Source organism: Amphibalanus amphitrite, unplaced genomic scaffold (genome assembly GCF_019059575.1).
Source record: "Amphibalanus amphitrite isolate SeventyFive unplaced genomic scaffold, NRLGWU_Aamphi_draft 000957F_arrow, whole genome shotgun sequence".
Taxonomy (NCBI): domain Eukaryota; kingdom Metazoa; phylum Arthropoda; class Thecostraca; order Balanomorpha; family Balanidae; genus Amphibalanus; species Amphibalanus amphitrite.
This window is the reverse complement of record NW_024882451.1, coordinates 1-18,324: the sequence shown is the minus strand read 5'-3', so window position 1 is coordinate 18,324 and position 18,324 is coordinate 1. Positions and strand designations below refer to the sequence as shown.

General features: G+C 47.4%; 1 protein-coding gene across 1 annotated transcript in view; it reads right to left on the bottom strand.

Moving 5' to 3' along the window:
- The window catches only part of LOC122368555 (cadherin EGF LAG seven-pass G-type receptor 1-like), a 51,426-nt gene extending 47,173 nt beyond the window's left edge, over window positions 1-4,253 (bottom strand). The window contains exon 1 of the mRNA XM_043342576.1: window positions 3,783-4,253. Within this exon, the coding sequence (XP_043198511.1) occupies window positions 3,783-4,171 (389 nt within the window). The 5' untranslated portion in view covers window positions 4,172-4,253. The remainder of the gene's footprint in view (window positions 1-3,782) is intronic.
- Window positions 4,254-18,324: the final 14,071 nt, after the last annotated feature.

Genomic DNA, 18,324 nt, shown 5'->3' with positions numbered 1-18,324 from the left:
GGCATGCCAATAGATACTGTGATTTACTGGTACTCTTCATATGCTTAAAAGACACGCATGTGAAACGTAAAATAAATCACAAGCAAGGCGTTCTCTCCAAAGTCCGAAGAAAAGCGAAAATAAACTGAGATAATTGATCGAACGACACCTTATGTCACGTAAACTACAATCAAATCACATGACATATGGTGGTGGTTATCCGTTATCATGTGACCTGACCGCAACCTCAGCACCAGCGGAGTGTGCCACAGTCTGGCGGCGGAGGGTCGTCTGAACCGGGCCTCACTACCACACGTGACCCCGGTACGACTGCTGACAGCCGCGGCGGAGGCGGTGAGGGTCTCAACCCCACGGGACGGAGGCACGCCCGCCCGGCGCGTGGAGCGGTGAATGATTAATGAAGTCATCATACCAACCTCCTCAGAGCGGCAAAAGCTGTGCGTGAGGGAAGGGCTGCAGCGATGACACAGGGGTTAACGCAGATGATGGTGATTTTTCCGTGATGGCAAGCCAGGTAAATGTCATTTGTATAAATAAATGCGGTAAAATCGTAGACAATAGCCCTTTACGCTATAATTTGCGCTAGATACCAAATACACTATGAATGATGGAGTGAGCAATTATTTTTAGAAAAGGATAGGTACGCACAAACATTACGTAATATCTACAGTAGCTTTATGCCGAGTAATAACTGTTGTTAATCTTTGGATTTCGTGTTTCCATGAGTAATAATTTGAATAAAAACATCACCAGCATGAACATATTGTACCAAAGAGACAATTATTTTTTGCTAGTGAAGTATCACAACTGATCTAGTGTCTAATAACATTTTATATGCTTTACTGCCACCAAAACCAACACGTTAATTAGACCACGTCCACTAACAATAATATTTGGCGGTGTGAGGCTATTCAGCGGCCAGTATTCTCCATCCATCAATATTGATGATACCGGTGCCAACAAAACTCTGAGGACCTGCAGCTCAATACCGATCCCAATACTGAAGTTTTACGGCAGATATAAAGTTCAAACGAACAGTATGGCATGATTTGCAACAGACCGCGCCAATTTCTTTAGCGAATGGCCGCAGTTTGCCGGAAATTTCGTAGCCCGGGATATATGACGACCTTCCCAATACCTGGCTGGGCGCTCCGGTGCCCGCCCGCACTTTGGCCACTGGCATTTCGCCAAAGGTCAGGGACACTCTCGCTAACTGGGAATCGTGTCTCATTTACCTGTCAAGACGGCCTAAATCGGATCTGTCCGGTGAGCAAAGTTCGTATGACAGCACGTAACATAAGTTCATCGATGCTATTCGTCGTTCGCAGCTGTGTTATTGAATGACGGGTTAGCTTACATAATCGAAGGTTGCGCTCATTATACAAATTGATTCGCAATGCGGCACAGGTGTAAGACTGCGTTAAGGTATATGTTCGAATCAATTCTAAAGTCTTTCTATCTGTGTCTACCTGTGGGTGTCAATCTCTCGACATGAACGATTTGCCGATGCTACTGTTGGTTGGATCCCCTCTAATGTCACCACATTCCTGCTTTTACCTGGCTTACCTCTGAGTTGCTGATCACGGCTTCCATTCACCAATCTCCCTGCCACCCTGGAATAGCCACCGGCACTTTACCCCGCTCCGACCCGTCGCGTCTCTATACGGAGTGGCGGGCCTGCGACCTCCAAAGGCGTCAACCCATGACGGATAGACAGGCGGCGCGGCGGCGCGGCCCCTCGACCTCAGTGGCAGTGCCTCAACTCTCGGACATGTTTAATGCAGCGCTGGCCCATTGATCAGCGACCGGCGACCACTCCAGAGGCGCCGCTCTACTGATAACGTGACGACGACCGACGTGACGAGGGGCGACAGCTGCCGGCCACGGAGCAACTTTTGTACTTGGTCAATGGCGACTGCAGTTCGTTAGTGCTGCGAGTCGAGCCAAAGTGGGCAACTGCGGAGCTCCGAGGTAGTTCGCTGCCGGCACGGTCTGTCAGAAACGACCGGCGGCATGGGCGAGCACTCAGAGCCACCGACAAAAGGATCATCCCGGAGAGGTCTCCAATTTGGCCGGCAACGGTACCGAAGCCCTTATGGGAGATGAATGAAAAGCGCTGCTGTAGCATGGATGCTATAAGAAGTCAGCGGGTTAGAAATGAGGAACTAATTGGAACGTGGGCGGGTACAGTGGACAGCGAGTGATTGAATAATCCGATATGTGTATGCCTCATTTACATCCGCTTTGATGAAGTTGTCAAAAATCTAGGAAGATTGATTATATAGTTAATGAGCACATAGACAACGATTTACCTTTATGTGCCTACTTTCATAATGACTGAGGATATATGACGATCATATGTAATACTCCCTTTGGAATACATGCTTGTATCTTCACCTCTTCAATAACCTAAAGTTACAGCCTTGTTTGAATTTCGGCTTTCGAGAGCTACTTTATAGATGATTATCAGATGATAGAAACACGTCATCTTTTAGTTGTGTTTAGGCCGCGGTAAAAGTTTCAGCGACTTCCGACAGTAGCTTGACCTGTGCGTGGCACGCCTTCAGAGTGTATGCCGATTGCTGCGCAAGGAACGTATAGACTGTGCCGCAATACACTGCTGCGCTGCGGGTCAGTCTACCCTTCCAGCAGAGAACCGCCACAGTCGTAAGTGGCGTGTTAAGGCATGGCTTGAAAAATTAATGGAAATGGACGCTTGTGACATATGTATTCTGTAAGGAACACGATGATGAGCTAAGCCCAGGCAATCCCCAGTTCATTAATCACCTCAATTTCATGGGAGTTTTACCCCGAAGGAAGGCTCACAAAATGGTTAATATTAGCGAGACGATTCACACTTCACACACTTCTCAGTCTTCACATTCAGACGCCGGTAGGTGCCCAGTCTCAAACAAAGAGGAGACAACGAGAGGTAAATAGAGAGGCTCAATGCATTGTCAGCAAGTGATGGTCCCTAAAAATTCCGGCTAAGATTTATATACACCAATACCACGACATGTTATACACTATAGTATACACAGTGACACACCCTCCCGGATGCCAAGGCACGACCCCAGAAGTGACGGACTGTGGAATCAGCTTAACTTTCTCGGCCTCTCTACATAATTCCCCCGGCAGGCCCGCTCGTTCAGTGTTACTGCACAAGTAGTGACGGCTGCCATCTGATCACAGGCGGTTTGGCTGAGTGGCGACAGCTGGTGCCAAAGTTGCACCAGTCGCTCAAGTCAGAGTCTCAACTTTTAGGCTCGCACCTCCCCATGGGAACTGCTCAACCAGCTCGCGGGGATCTCGCTTAGAAAATCCCATGAATTTCTTATTGCGAACGTGGCACTATTGCGGTTCTGTTAGCAGAAGTCAAGCAATTATTTTTAAGAACTTGAGCCAGCTGCAGTGTTCACTAAGCTATGATAAACTTGGCTTTCCAGAGCTGGAAACTCAGTTCTAAATTGAAATATTCAGAATATGACGACATAAGAAATGACACGAGAAGCAGAGATAGTGGTGTCGAGCTGAAAACAACTGCACCAAGTCGATTATGTCTATGAAAAGCAGTCAAACCGAAGCATTCACATTTGTAACACCGAACAAAAGGCTCAGTAGTTCCATCAGTCATCAATTCATCCCGCTAGTCTTCAGCCCTTCCTGGATCACAGTAACACGGATAGGATTAGTTTAGACACACAAACCCAGAGCTCACATCACACAGGCACAACACCATGCCCCCAGCGCCAGCGACAGACCGGCGCGGCGGCCTGACCCACCTGTAGGTGATGAAGCTGAACACGACGCCCACGATACTGAAGCTGCTACCCAGCACGATGGCCAGGCCGAGCGCCTCCTCTCCGGTCATGGTGCCGTTGGTGCCGTGCTGCCCCTGGTGGTGGGTCGACACCAACATAGCGCCGCCGCCGCCGCCGCCGGGAGTCGACCTGCCCTCGGCGCGGCCGGCGCTCGTCTGTCGTCGGGACCGACGCGCCGATCGCCGCGGGCCACGGAGGCTGCCGCCGTATTCGACGGCCGCTGAAATGTGGCCCGCAGGCGCCGCGCTATTGGCCGCCGCTGCGAGAATGACGGAACAATGTGACATTGCGCCGTAATCTTTCACTGGCCGGATGATAAAACGGCCTGGTATTGCCGGAAGACGCGACATTAAAACCAGATAAATAAGGGATCAGTTGGGATTAATTGTTATCTCCAGACCGTTAGTGGAACATTTCTATACAGAAAGAAAAATACTGTCTAAAAAACCAAATGATATACACACGGCCATAAAATACGTTTAAGCTGGACAAAAGAAACTATACCTAAATTATAATAAATTATGCGTAGGTGGCCAGCCCCAATCGGCTGGCCACCTACGCATCGCTGCTGGCTGAAATGAAACGGGACGCAGTGTCGGGGTACGTAGAGCCGGGTGGGTAGTATGGTAGCATCTGAGTGAGTGAATGAGCAGCGTGTTTTTGTGTGTGTTTTTATGTCATGTCATAGATGATAGATGTGTGTACACTGGGCATTGGACATACACGTAATGTCAATTATAATGATCAAGTGTTGCATTTATGGAAACACATCAGAAAATGTATGCGAGTCAATTATTACTCCTAAAATGCATTACACCTCTCCCACAACCTCCACCGCGCCGGCCAGCCCGCGTAATGGAGCGTCTGCGAGGCCGGCGCGCTGGTTATCCGGGCCTTTTCTCCCGCCCTGTTGACGACGCAGTCTGTTGTTTGGAGCCGACACCTAGCAGCTGGCAGTCTTCCTGCCCGTCTTCCGGCTGCTCCGCTGGGTCGATGGCGCACATAATACGCCGACTACCCGTCCGGACCATACATCTCTGGACCCAGCGAGAAAATCCCACTGGCTACCTCCATATTGTGTCATCGATAAAAGGCGGCAAATGCATAAACACTTTCACACGATTGTCGCGAAAGGAGAGATATTTTGGCGTGATTGACGTTCTGTTTACGGCGCAGAGTGCCGCAAAAACGAAAATCCGACTCAGGAAAGTGATTCTGGGTATTCTGTTTTGAATATCAAGTTAGATTTGCTGCAAGAGGCCAGAAAGGCATGATTAAAATTGTGAAAAGGCAGCGAATAAGCAATTATGCAATTCAATTACACCTAGGAGAGGGGGGACATACATGTTTTGAGTTTTAGAGAAACAAATGTTCATCAGTTGAAAAAGTAAAAGACATCAGCTGCGCCCCTAATCTGAGCACAGCTGTAACTAAGATATCAACGCTATTTGCGAAAAATAACGAGTAGCATCTATTGTGCATGAGTGTGCTGCGTGCGCATTGTTACTTTGTCAGTTCAGGAAGCCTTCGATCACAGGCTAAGCGAAACAAGAACAAAATGTCATTTCGCTTGTAATTCTGCCAGCCTAAAGTTCTCTTTTAAACCAACCAGAATACACAGGTCAAGTGCAAAAAGAAGAAATGTGCTGACGGTTAACTGACTGCTCTATTAGGCCACAACTTCTCGACACCTATCCAAGTCAACGATAGTCCCGAAAACATGCAACCCTCTATCTCAACTCTGATAAAACTGCATGCAATCGCCAACACCCTGTTGCAGCACCGAGGCAATCAGCGGAAGTTTCTTCTTCCGGTTCGAAAACTTTGCAGCACATTGTTCGCCCCACTGCGCTCATCGAAGCCCGTCAGCGACCGTCAGTGAAGCACGGTCGGTACGGAATAGAGAGATGATAAGAAAGGCAGTGTCACGAGCGTATGCCAGGCAAGAATCGTGGCGGATGGCGCAAGCGCATCAACCCATTGATCACCAATTTGATTGCCAAAGGCGATTACAGCAGAGACCTTTGAAGCTGAGTGCACTTGAACCGTTATCTTTCCTTCTATAGTTAGTCTAATTTATTTGTTTTATTAAGTGCATCAGTGTTGAATTCACAGTTAAATCACCCGCAACTGGTCCGAATAGCGTGTATTTCATAATCCGAGTCGTAACAAAACTCACCAAGCGTAAAATCAAGCGCAGAACAAGCTTATCTGAGACGAACATAATTCACATCGGACGCATAGCATATCGTAAATGGACATGGGCCGTCGACTGATTTAACCATGATGTTTTTCAAGCATGCAAGGCACGTGAAAGATTCCACTTTGATAGGAACAAACACAGCACACTGTTTCTCGTTTACGGTACCGCACCGGCTCTGCGTAATAAACAATCTTTTCTCGCACGCCAGGAAATGATGAGAATGAGAAATTAGATTCTAACGTATGTGTTTCCGGCTGTTCCGATGCGCCGGAAGCCATCGAGTCTGTAATCGGGTGCATCACGAGCGAGTTCCAGACGTTCGGCAACACTCCGGGAGAATCGAAAGGCTGGGTCATGCATACTGATCAGTTCAGACCCACAAATCTGGGTTATCGAGATTCAGTTACAGAACTTCAAAGCTCAGAACTACCCCAAAAGTCTATGTTCTATCGAACGCCGTGAATCGGAGAGCATTCAGCACATTTCGAAGTCTGGTGGGCTAAATGCACAGCATTCATCCACTGTAAGAAACAGTATTTCAGCCGTCAAACACATGGAAAGGGAATCGGCATACTTCTATGCATTAGCCCTATCGCCGCGCTGTTGAGAAACTGTTTTCAGGAATTCGTAGCCGCGCAAACCATTAAAGCCGCTTTGCACAATGGAACAGTTTCAGGAAACGTTCCAAGAATCCGTCCTCCTATTAATTTGCATTTCAGATGATGGACTGAGCTTAATAGTGCTCTTAGGATTTCCAAGAATAGAGCAGTTGCGGCTGAATGAGTTAAGTTGAGCCGTCAGCGCCATCAAATCAGCTGGAATTGAGCAATTTGACATCCACTAAGCAGTCCAGTGTGACATGCATTTGTAGGTCAACATAAAGGTCTGTCTTCCTGTCCCAAGCGAGCACTAACCCAGAGCTGGCCCCCGCTGCGACTGCGAGCCGTCTGATCATCGATGCAGCAATGCTGAGTACGTGCACCGGAGACCAAATCCTCAACAACGGCCAGTGACTGCTAGTTGTGGCTATTGACTTAGTGACTTTCAACAATCACCGATGCCTACAGCTCATTGCATTACCTATACGTCACATATAGCGTTGCACTTATTCCAACTCGTCACCCGGAGGACCAAAATGTTCGTGTGGTTCGTGGTCATCCACTCGAGTCTGCGTATCTAATCCAATCGTTTCATGAATCGGAGGACCAAAAGAGTTCTTTGATGAATGTCTATTTCTTGATTATTCGTCACACAATGCACGTCAATCCGGCGCCGCGTCGTCGTCGTTTCGCCGCGAACTGCCGAGCCGGCCGGCGCGGCGGCGGCCGACCCGGCGCGTAGGGGCCGGTCAGCACAACAGCGTATATTCTTAATTCCAGTGACCGCTGAAGTCTTCACTAATGTCTCTCAGTGACAATCAAGTGACCTATCACAATCACTAGTGACAGTGACGCTGGTTAACAGTGACCGTGGGTGTGACCAGCACTCAGCAATGACTTGGTCGGGGGTGGACTCTTCCGGTGCTGCGGGGAAGTCGACCTTCGCGAACCACCCACAACCCATGCCGAGCGTTACTGATGGAATCCACCTGGCTACCAAGTGGGCCCCAGACATCACACCATCCGTATTCATTAGCGGTAAACTGCGAAAACCGGGCAAAGTCCCACACTGTTCAAACGGTAGCTCTCACATCTGTTACAACGACATGCTTTCATTTTTTTAAGTTGATGCCCCAGAGTCCCGGCAACAGGTACAATGCTGAGCCACACCAGTACATAACATTTAATGAAATATACAAGGTCAACTTAATTAGATAATTAAGTCAATTTAAAAAGATGGTTGTCGTAAAAATGGCTTTTGCGTATCTACCTCAAGAAAAATGCTGATGAGCACATTTAGGAAATAATCTGGGTTATTCATGCAATTGGACATTGAGCAAAAGCTAATGCCATAGGGAGCGTCAACTACTGTAGGCCTTAAGTATGCACGATATTTACAAATAGCGGACCTCTGGACAAGACGGTCCCGGGAACTTTAATTGGATCATATGTTGAACGCATCCAAGAAATTCCTTTCAGGAGGCAGCCGTTTATTAGATTATCCAGCACCGTGTTCCCCCATCGAGTTCACCTTCCGCTGAAACAAGGCCCGTTATTGCATTCTTACCAGCTATTATAACTGAACTCATGCATATTTTGGACAGGGTGTATAAAGTCAAGGACTCGGGCGAAACATTCTGATATAACAGTTGTTTTAATGAATAAAAGTATTTGAACCAAATTCGATCATAGCAGAAAATGGTAGATAAAAGCGTTCAGATGTATATTATTATTACACTGTGTATTGACGTCAAAGCCACCTGAACCAGCGAAGACACCAAAGAAGCAATATAAAGAAGGTGCTACGTTGGATTCATCTATACCATCTGCCCGCATCCGGCAGTGACTGTGAGGCAATATAGTTGGTTTAAAAAAGTTATTAGACATAGTCTGTAGAGGCATGCCTTGCCGGTATGGATCCCGGTGAGGCATGTGACATAAGCTATTAGCTCACGGATTTTGTGGTGCCCCATATTTCGCTTATGTTCAGTCCAGTCTGTATGGCATGGAAAAACACGTCACGCATCATGCCCGACGTAAGTGATGTTTTCGCTGCCTTTCAGAGGACATCATGCACGCTTTGAAAGGTACTTACCTACCTAGGCATACGTAACTGCACAAGAGCATGTTAACCTATAGGCTAGCGTCGTATAGTCAAGTTCCAGTTATCGCATAAGTGAAAGCTACCATGCTGCTTGCACGTGAAAGCTGAAAGGGTAGAGGATATACTGTAATATATTTGGTACACGATCATTTTTCTTTTGATGGGTATCCGGGTGCAGTGACTGTTGGGGGGGGGGCCGTTACGTAACCGACGTGATTTGCTGGGTTTTCTGTAACTAAGTGCTGAAACCTACAAAACTACATGGAATATTTATACCAGAAGGAAAGCAGAAGCAGAAACTCGAACCATTCCATTCATTTCATCATTATTGCTATTATAGCCTGAAGAAAGGTTATATCTTGATTGTTTGGCGTCCCCATATTCTTGCAAGGAAAACGCGTTCATTTGTGCCGATTGAGGAATACAGACACAGATAGGCCCAATGAGCACTACGCACTGCGCTGATTTTACTGTCTCAAAATAAAGGCATACAAACCTGCAAATGCGTATAAAGTCAAACAGATTGACGAAAAAAGGTTTCCTTGACCTTAGTGAACACCACACAAGAACATTAGGAAAGGTTCACATGACGATAGCATTTCTGCGACGTGACAAAAGCAGATCACCGAGCCAAATGTGATTCAGGTTAGTGGAGGCACGCGCGCACAAATATGTGCTCACGTCCGACACGTATATCACATTGCGAAAATGTGATGAGGTCACACTAGCCGATGGTAATATGCATGTGCCACTGAGAAAGTAAAATGGTGTTTTTTGTTTTAGTTTTTTTAAGCAATGTTGCATGGTGTTTTTGCTTCAATACGTTTGGGCAACCCGAATATGGTCATCGGTGTAAAATCTGCATTTGCGGTAAAGACAACCATACAACTGGTTCATGTCAAATATGATAGCTGGAATGGTGATAGCAACTGACAAATTATACGCATTTCCAAGCCTAAACTGTCAACTAACTGCTATCGAAAATTACTTTTACTCACTCAATTTAAATCATTTAATTATTATAAAATCATCACATAATAATGGCATTCCAGGAAATAATAGCAAAGAAGCTTCGAATAGAGGCTGGCTTCAGAGGCCTAACCCACGTTCTGTAAGCTTTCATCTGTAGGCTTCATCGACTGACCAGTAATTTCTCATTGGCGGCATAATGAATTAATTTTATTGCGTAACGCATCGGGGCGTAAGCGGATTCAATCCACCCCACTCAAACTGACTTTACATGCTCTCCATGTGACACGATCACTGCCAGGCTGACTGGAGGTCATCCACCACAGAAGCAAATGGCAGCAGATTTGACTCTCACCAGCTCAAGAGTCAGACACTCTCCACATTGAGCCACATGAACCCAATGCATACATTTACACAAGTTCAGCCATCAGTGATGTCTATTTCAGCACTCAATCAACATGGATTGGCGGTTCACATTTGTCGATGGCCTATGAAAGCTAGAAAACAAGAAAAAGCACAACTAAATTTATTGGTCCTTAACACATATGTACATGCCTAATATTCACAAAACAAAATCATTCAAACCATGACCTGCAACATCTTGCGTTGGCTCCGCCGGCCTAACATGATCGAGCAAGGGAACATTGTTTCCCACCCCTCATAAATATTTCGAAGTCTCGCAGAGACAACTACCTTTTCTTATCCCTCTCTGAAACACACAATAACCCATACGACCCAAGTCCTTCCAATCCATTCACATCTGTCGTCTCCACCTCTCACACACAGCCTCCCAGCCCTACATCAAGCTGTGTTTGGCCCTCTTTGACAGTCACAACTCCACCGCCCAAAACCTGCCCACCGTCGCCGTCGCTACTCGCTACCATCCACTTTGAGGGTCCCCTGACTCACGTCCTCTATCTGTATCTGTATCAGCTGACTCTGTGCGGCGGACAGACTGGCCCTCCCCACCCCGCTGCCCGTCGGTCCGCCGACCAGCCCACCACCCGCCGCCAGCGGACGCAGGTACACGTCATGCGTGTGCAAATGAACACGCAGGTTGGTCGTGTTACCAGAGGCACCTTGACGGAACACGCGGCCACACACCAAACAGCGAGCGTCGAACGGTGTGATGCGCTCGAAATACTCCCAGACCAGGCTGCGGCAGCGGCGCTTAAAGTCTGCAACACAGGGAGGAGGGAGGGAGGGGGAGTGATATTGCCGTGTTTGTGCGACGTGGTTTATTGACGCTGGTGGCAGTATACCTCGCTTACACGACCATCATTGTAAGCCTGACAGGATTATACATTGCGATGCATTAGCCGCAGTATGTAGCAGGGCAGCATTTCAGAGTGACAGAAACAAAGCCGATTAGTGCAAATTATCACTGACGTGGATAATAGATTCCCTGTACTACAGACAAGCATAATAGCGGTATAGAAGCCACCGGATGTTGTAAAGCCGTGGGACAAAACACATCATATAATTGCTGTCGGGGAGGGATTGATGAGAGCGGTATCGGGAAGCGAAGTGATAGAATGACCAGCCAGGTATCCTTAATAACCTAACCTAACCTAACCTAACCTAACCTAACCTAACCTAACCTAACCTAACCTAACCTAACCTAACCTAACCTAACCTAACCTAACCTAACCTAACCTAACTGTGAAAAGCGATAATGTGAACACATATATATTGCACAAACCGGTTTCGATATCACTTCATCAGTGTGCAAATATATAAATAAAACACACAAAATTTGTGTGTTTGTGTATTTTGTGTGTTTTATTTATATATTTGCACACTGATGAAGTGATATCGAAACCGGTTTGTGCAATATACATATATGTGTTCACATTATCGCTTTTCACAAACGTCAAACTGTCATACCACATGCATAGAAGTCGATTCATGTCTACAAAGGATTGCCCGGGCCAGACTACTGCGCTAGGAATACATGCATTCCCACGCCCGAATACAATGTATCCCCGGCCACGCCGCAACTGCGCCAGCGCCAGCGGTGTGCATGCGATGCGGCACAGCATACCTATTCAGGCACTCCTCGCACGACATCTATGGACAGAAATGGAAGCCGAGGAGTAATGCGGCGCAGCATAGCCAACCAGGCGTTCGATCACCGCGACATCTATTGGTGGGAAGATAAACTACCGGCCGCGAAGCAAAGCGGTTATTTCTATTCGCTATTAGATGATTATATCGATTGAAGGCCACTTTAATACAGCGAAGGAGCTAAGGCCGTAGCACCCTGCATGTACGAGTCAGTATAAAAGAACGATCAAGGTTACAGCGGAGCAAATATGTGTCCACGACAATGTCTACGGTAACCAAGACGGATGGTAGCTCAGAGGACAAGGTAATCAAGTTTGGCCGATATGAGACCGTTATTGCTGTCGGCTGAATACTGACGATAGCACCGGTGTGTGAATGTCTCAACCACTGATCGATGGGTATTGGGTAAGCTTAGCGATAAAGACAAATATTGGCCGTTGGCGGATTTCCAAATCCTGGAACTGACAAAACCACCCGTAAGACGTACCAGTTACCACTCAATGCTCCGTGCTCATATTGTCGTACTGGCAGGGATATTCTTTGAGGAGATTAGTAGCTGGTATTTCTTCCTTATTGGTGTTTCTCAGTACGGTCTGTAAGCTCTTTTTTTTGCACAACGCCAGGGGCAGGATTGTCGGGATCAACAGCCGATGTCCATTATTAGTTCGCCTCCGCTACCGGACTCGCTCCGTTCATCGTTCTGGTTGTGTCTAAGAGCCACAGGAGGACAGAAAAGGTGTCTCCGTTTGTCTGCCCTGAGTTGATCCACCCGCTTCAAGCAACTGCACTGGTAGACAACTGGTGTTTATGTCTGTCTGCTCTCCATTGCTCTACCGGAGCATAGGGGTAGTAGACGGGAGGCTAGTTCCTGTGTCTATCCTGCGGAGTTAGGATTGTAGTCGGCGCGCCCCTAGCTCCCCAACAAACAAACAAACAAACAAGAGGATGCCTTACTGGACTCAGAAACACCAGTGTCTGTGTCCCAAGTCTCCTTTTCCTGGCTCCAAACCACCAACGCTCGATGTTACTCCCATGTAAAAGAAGGCCCTCTCTCAGTCCGGCCCACCCGTCTCGACCTGTTCCCAACCCGGTGCGAGAAACAGACCGATGTCCACGCCGTATATCTATTGTCGGCCTTTGTATGACCAAACCAGACCTCTCAACGCCACACGGAGCAGGCAGGTCCTGAGCAACGGCCGGGACAAAGGTGAAAGGAGACGAGGGGTGACGCGGCCATCGCGCACACGCTGTCGTTCGACCCAGCCGGCAGCTGACAGGGCCGCTAAATATAAGCCGAAGGTGCCCCTAAGTTGGCAGTAAACCGTTAAACCGTGCACAGCACCGCTTGGTAGCGGCAGTAAACCTCAGCGCTGGACCTCGTGCGGGCAGGTGAGCAGCAATATGAACAAGGCTCAGGCCGTAAAGCACAATAATAAAGCTGTTAATCGAGATGCTAAAGCAGTTGCAGCCTGGCTGTTTGCTGTGTTGCAAGTACTTCAGTTAGGGGGCCCTGGCAGTCAATACATGCGATATCAGGTTAAGTGTCCATCCTGAGTGCTGTAAGCACAAAGCAGTCTTCAATGCGCGGCAGTGACACAGCAGTGGCAGTCTTTACCCCGCAGGAGTAACAGCCGTGACAGCAGTGACAGGTGTGACAGTGCCTTACGGCAACGGGCAGTGGCTGATAGCTCGGGAAGCCAGCCGTATCCACCTGTATGCGACCACACACGGCTGCCGCGGCCCGTTCGCTCGTCCGCTAATGAACACATCAGTCCAGTGAATGTCGGCAGAAATAACCACTGAGAGGACGACCAGTCCCCATCGCCCGGGGGACGGCCCGTTCTCAGAGGTCGACTCCCACCGCTGCTGACCCGTCCGACCGACCAATGGTCGAACCTCACACCCGACAGCGCTTCCAGGATCCTCGGCCTCCCCTGGAGCCGCAGGACTCCTAGAGCTCCACACATGACGGCTTTCTGATATAGCGGAGACGTGGCGACCAAATTATGAGGCAGTCACAATGCACAAATCAACTTGGGACCCATAGGTCAATGCATGAATACAAACCCAAATTGCTTGGCACAGCTCACTGAATTTAATGACGACAGTAATATTGCAGCGGTTCCCTGCACTCAGTAATTACGAGATAGCTGCGCTGTCACACCAGATTAACTTGTACATCCATCACTCTAGCTCCGTGTTGGCTGTTTTTTGAACATGATGATTTCATGAGATGGCTGGAGTACGCCTTCCATCATTTGTCATGAACTCATGAGAATATCAGACACAGGTCAGCTTGAGGGAGAGGAGATAAGTGAAGAGAAGAGAGAGAGAGAGAGAGAGAGAGAGAGAGAGAGAGTGAGAGAGAGAGAGAGAGAGAGAGAGAGAGAGAGAGAGAGAGAAAGGGAGGGAGAAAGTAAAAAGTCTAAATCCTGTGGAAAAACCTAAGGGACGCTTCAGCATAGTCGGACGTGGTATTGAATGCTCCGTAATTATAGCGTAAATTCTGCTGAATGGTATGGAACTAGAGTCTGAAATGCAGATTAGAAGATAGCTTAGATGTTGGTGTTCCTAATGGTTGTTGTTTCATCTGGAAGTATGAACTGGCTTAGATGCATTAATTAATTTAATTTTCTTGTTTTTCGCTGTGAAAACATATTTTGCATAATTTTTCCAGCAAGAGATCCTCAATTTTCTTGCTCGAATTTTGAAGATCACGAGAAACAGCATATATACCTCTTTGGTCTGAGCCTCTTCTTTAGTGGGATCCAAGAGTTCGGCTATCAGTGCTAGCGCAAAAATCGAAGTTTCTTTTTGAAAAAGGCAGCAAGCAGTTCGTAAAATGACAACAATTATCAACGAACTGTTGTGCTACATGCTGAATAAGGTCGACAGTATACCTCAGGATACACTAGTGCGCCTGATTTCCGAGAATTTTAATGACGATGAAGTTGAAACTGCAAAAAGTCTTCTTTGTTCTCACGTGGATGATTCTGTCAAGGCTGGTAATCGTCGTGGGCAGAATAAAAAACAGCTGAATATTCAAGATATCTTCAAGATGATCCTTGAATGCAACAGAGGTGACCTGCCGAGGTTCGTCGCACTGAACCTTGATAAGCTGCCGCCGATATCGATAGACTGCATCGATGTGAGCGCGCTCCTCAGGAAACAGCAGTTGATGGAGATGGACATGTCTCAGCTGAAGTCCACTGTTGATGAAGTGCTGAAGGTGAGCGCTGAGACGTCGCGAAGAGTCGAGACTGTGCTGTGCGCCGGTGCTGGTGCCGGCCGGGTCAGTCTGACGACGCTGAATGCTCCCGAGCGACCGGTCCCTCAGGAGAGGACCTCTGCCACTGCCAGCGCGGAAGGACCGACTGCTTCGACCCGTCCTGGAGGACACCCCGCCACCCAGAGAACGCCTGGATCTGCGCCAGAGCTTGGCGAGTCGCGTCTTCCTGCCCATCCAGAGGGTAGGGTGCCGGAGGCGGCGGCGGCGGCGGCGTCATACGCTGCTGTTGCTGCTGCACCTGTGCCTTCAACGGAGGAGGGCTGGAACATTGCCAACAAGGCTAAGCGCGGTACCAATCCTGCTGAGCGAGGTAAGGTGGCTGCTGCGAAACCGAAAGGCAAAGTTATGCCAGCGAAAAGTGTAGTTGGGCTCCAAAAATCAAATGTGATCAAAGCTGTTCAGTCTGTGAAGCGCGTCTCGCTTTTCGTATCTCGGCTCCCACCTGGCACAGACACTGTCACTCTGCAGGAGTATGCCAAGGAGCAGGTAGGAGCGTCAGAAGTGGTGGCAACCAAACTGGAGACTAGGTATGACTCTTATGAATCCTATCGTCTCGATGTGACCGATCCGTCAGTGGATGACGTCCTGGAACCAGAGATATGGGCACAGGGCCTTCTCGTGCGCCGTTATTTCGTGAAAAGATCTGATCCCGATTCATCGGAGCCCCGTAGACCTGTATCTTCTCGATGACTTGTTATTCTGGCGTCCTCTCCATCTGTCTGGTTCTTGCTGTACTGTCCCACATATTTTACAATCAGATGCGGATAAGTTCATATAACTGCCAGTCTTCTAAACGTAACATTGGAGGAATCAAATTGCTTTGCGATGTTTCAGATATAGTTTTGTTGCAGGAGCACTGGCTCTATCCTTTTGATCTTCCCAGCCTTAATACCTTGCACAAAGATTTCATGACATTTGGAATTTCATCCATTGATGTATCCGATGGTATTGTGCTAGGACGCCCGTACGGTGATGTAGCAGTTATGTGGAGAAAGGACTTAACATCTCAGGTGAAACCCATCAGTTTTGATGATCGGAGAATAATTGGACTGGAATGTTGTTTTAATGGTATCAAAATGCTGTTATTGGGAGTGTATTTGCCTTATAACGCAACTCATAATTTTGATGAGTTTGTATTTTCTCTCGGTAAAATTAGGTCAATTATTGATGAGTTTGATTCCCCCTACGTTTTCGTCTTCGGTGACTTCAATGCTGATATAGAGAGACAGACCTCTTTTGGTAAAGAACTAGATTCATTTTGCCAGGAGTCTGACCTTATTGTTGCTGATCCAGTGTTCCTGGGAAGGGGATCTGTGACTCATGTAAATGACGCTCATGGTACAGAGTCTTGGTTGGATCATATTGTGTGCACGAAAGGTGCGTATGGGCTAATTCAGGCAATCGATATTCGCTACTCTATTTCTAGCTCTGACCATTTCCCTATGACTGCTGAGCTCAGGATCCCCAGTGGGGTTTCAGTAACGCCAGATGACCTAGACAGAGAGAATTTCAAATGGGTTGTTGACTGGTCAACGGTCGATCGTGCACGCCTTGAACTGTACACTGCGGGTGTGAATGAAAGGCTAAACGAGATAAATGCTCCTCTTAATGTTCTAAATTGTAGCGATACGCACTGTGTTGATCACTGTTCAGATATTGATAGATATTATAGTGAAATAATATCTTGCTTGCATGAATCATCTCGCCACAGTATAGCTAGAGAGGTGCGCGGCGGACATAAGCCGGTGCCGGGCTGGAGTGAGTTTGTACAGAAGGCTCACTCGACGCTTGGTGACATATATTGTCTGTGGGCTATTGTCGGAAAGCCCAAGACCGGCTACATCTATGATCAGCTGCGTTTAGCAAAGGCTCGTTTCAAATACTCCCTGCGATGGTGCATTCGCAATGATAAGGATCTTCGGGCTAGGAACTTAGCTGATAAGCTCGCAAGGTACCCACGTGATCCCGCTTCCTTTTGGAAGGAGGTCAGAAATCTGAATAGCTCCCCTCCTCTTGCTACAACAGTGAATTCTGTGAGCGGGACGAAAGACATTGCACACATGTGGAAAGACCATTTTTCTGGTATACTGAATTCAGTTTGTGATGATACGTTAAAGGAATCTGTACTTCATCGAGTGAGAGAGAACATGGGTGTTGTGCGTAACATTTCTGTGCAGGAAGTGTCTAACTCTTTGCGAGACCTGGCGTCAGGACGGAGCAGTGGTCATGATGGCTTAAGTGCAGAGCACTTTAAGCATGCTGGTCATATGTGTCTCACCCACTTGTCCTTGTGTTTCACCATGATGTTAAAACATGGCTACCTGCCCAAAAGTTTGACCAAAGTTGTGATTGTTCCCATAGTGAAGGACAAAACTGGGAATATTTCTGATAAGGATAATTACCGACCGATTGCCTTGGCGAGTGTCAGCTCCAAAGTGCTGGAGTCAATCGTTTTAAATCGTAGCCGTGACGTCTTTTGTACCAGTGACCATCAGTTTGGTTTTAAGCCGTCACACTCTACTGACATGGCCATATATGCTGTAAAGGAATTATCTGAGTACTACTTGCGAAACAATAGCCCAGTGTTCTTGTGCTTTCTTGATGCTAAAAAGGCGTTTGATCGAGTGAATCATTGGAAATTGTTTGACAAGCTTTTGCGTAGGGGAATGGATGCTTGCCTTGTAAATCTTCTCGTGGAATGGTATGGTACACAATCATTTCATACGCAATGGGGACAGTACGTTACAAGTGGCTTCACTGTTCGCAATGGGGTCAGACAGGGGGGCATTCTTTCACCATTTTTGTTTAATCTGTATGTTGATTCTTTGTCTGTGAGCCTTGATAACACTGGTGTTGGCTGTCGCTACCTAAGTAGTATGAACCACATAGCATATGCTGATGATATGATTCTTTTGTCACCCACGCCGTTTGGCCTTCAGGTCCTACTAAACATGTGAAAAATAGCGAATGAACATGACATTGTTTATAATACGAAAAATACTGTGTGTATGTGCTTGCGCCCAAAAATGTTCAAGAATGTGTTTGCCACAGCTTACTCTTTGCGGTGAAACTCGAAATATGTGAATAGCTATAAATATTTAGGTTTTAATATTTGTGAAGACTCAACTGACATTTGGAAATCCGCAGCAATATCGTTTACTGTGCTGTCGAACGAACTCGCTGATTCGGAAATTCTCGATGTGCTCGTATCAGGTAAGAAGTTTCTGTATATGTCCTATTGTGCCACTGTATATGCCTTCACCTTTGCACGT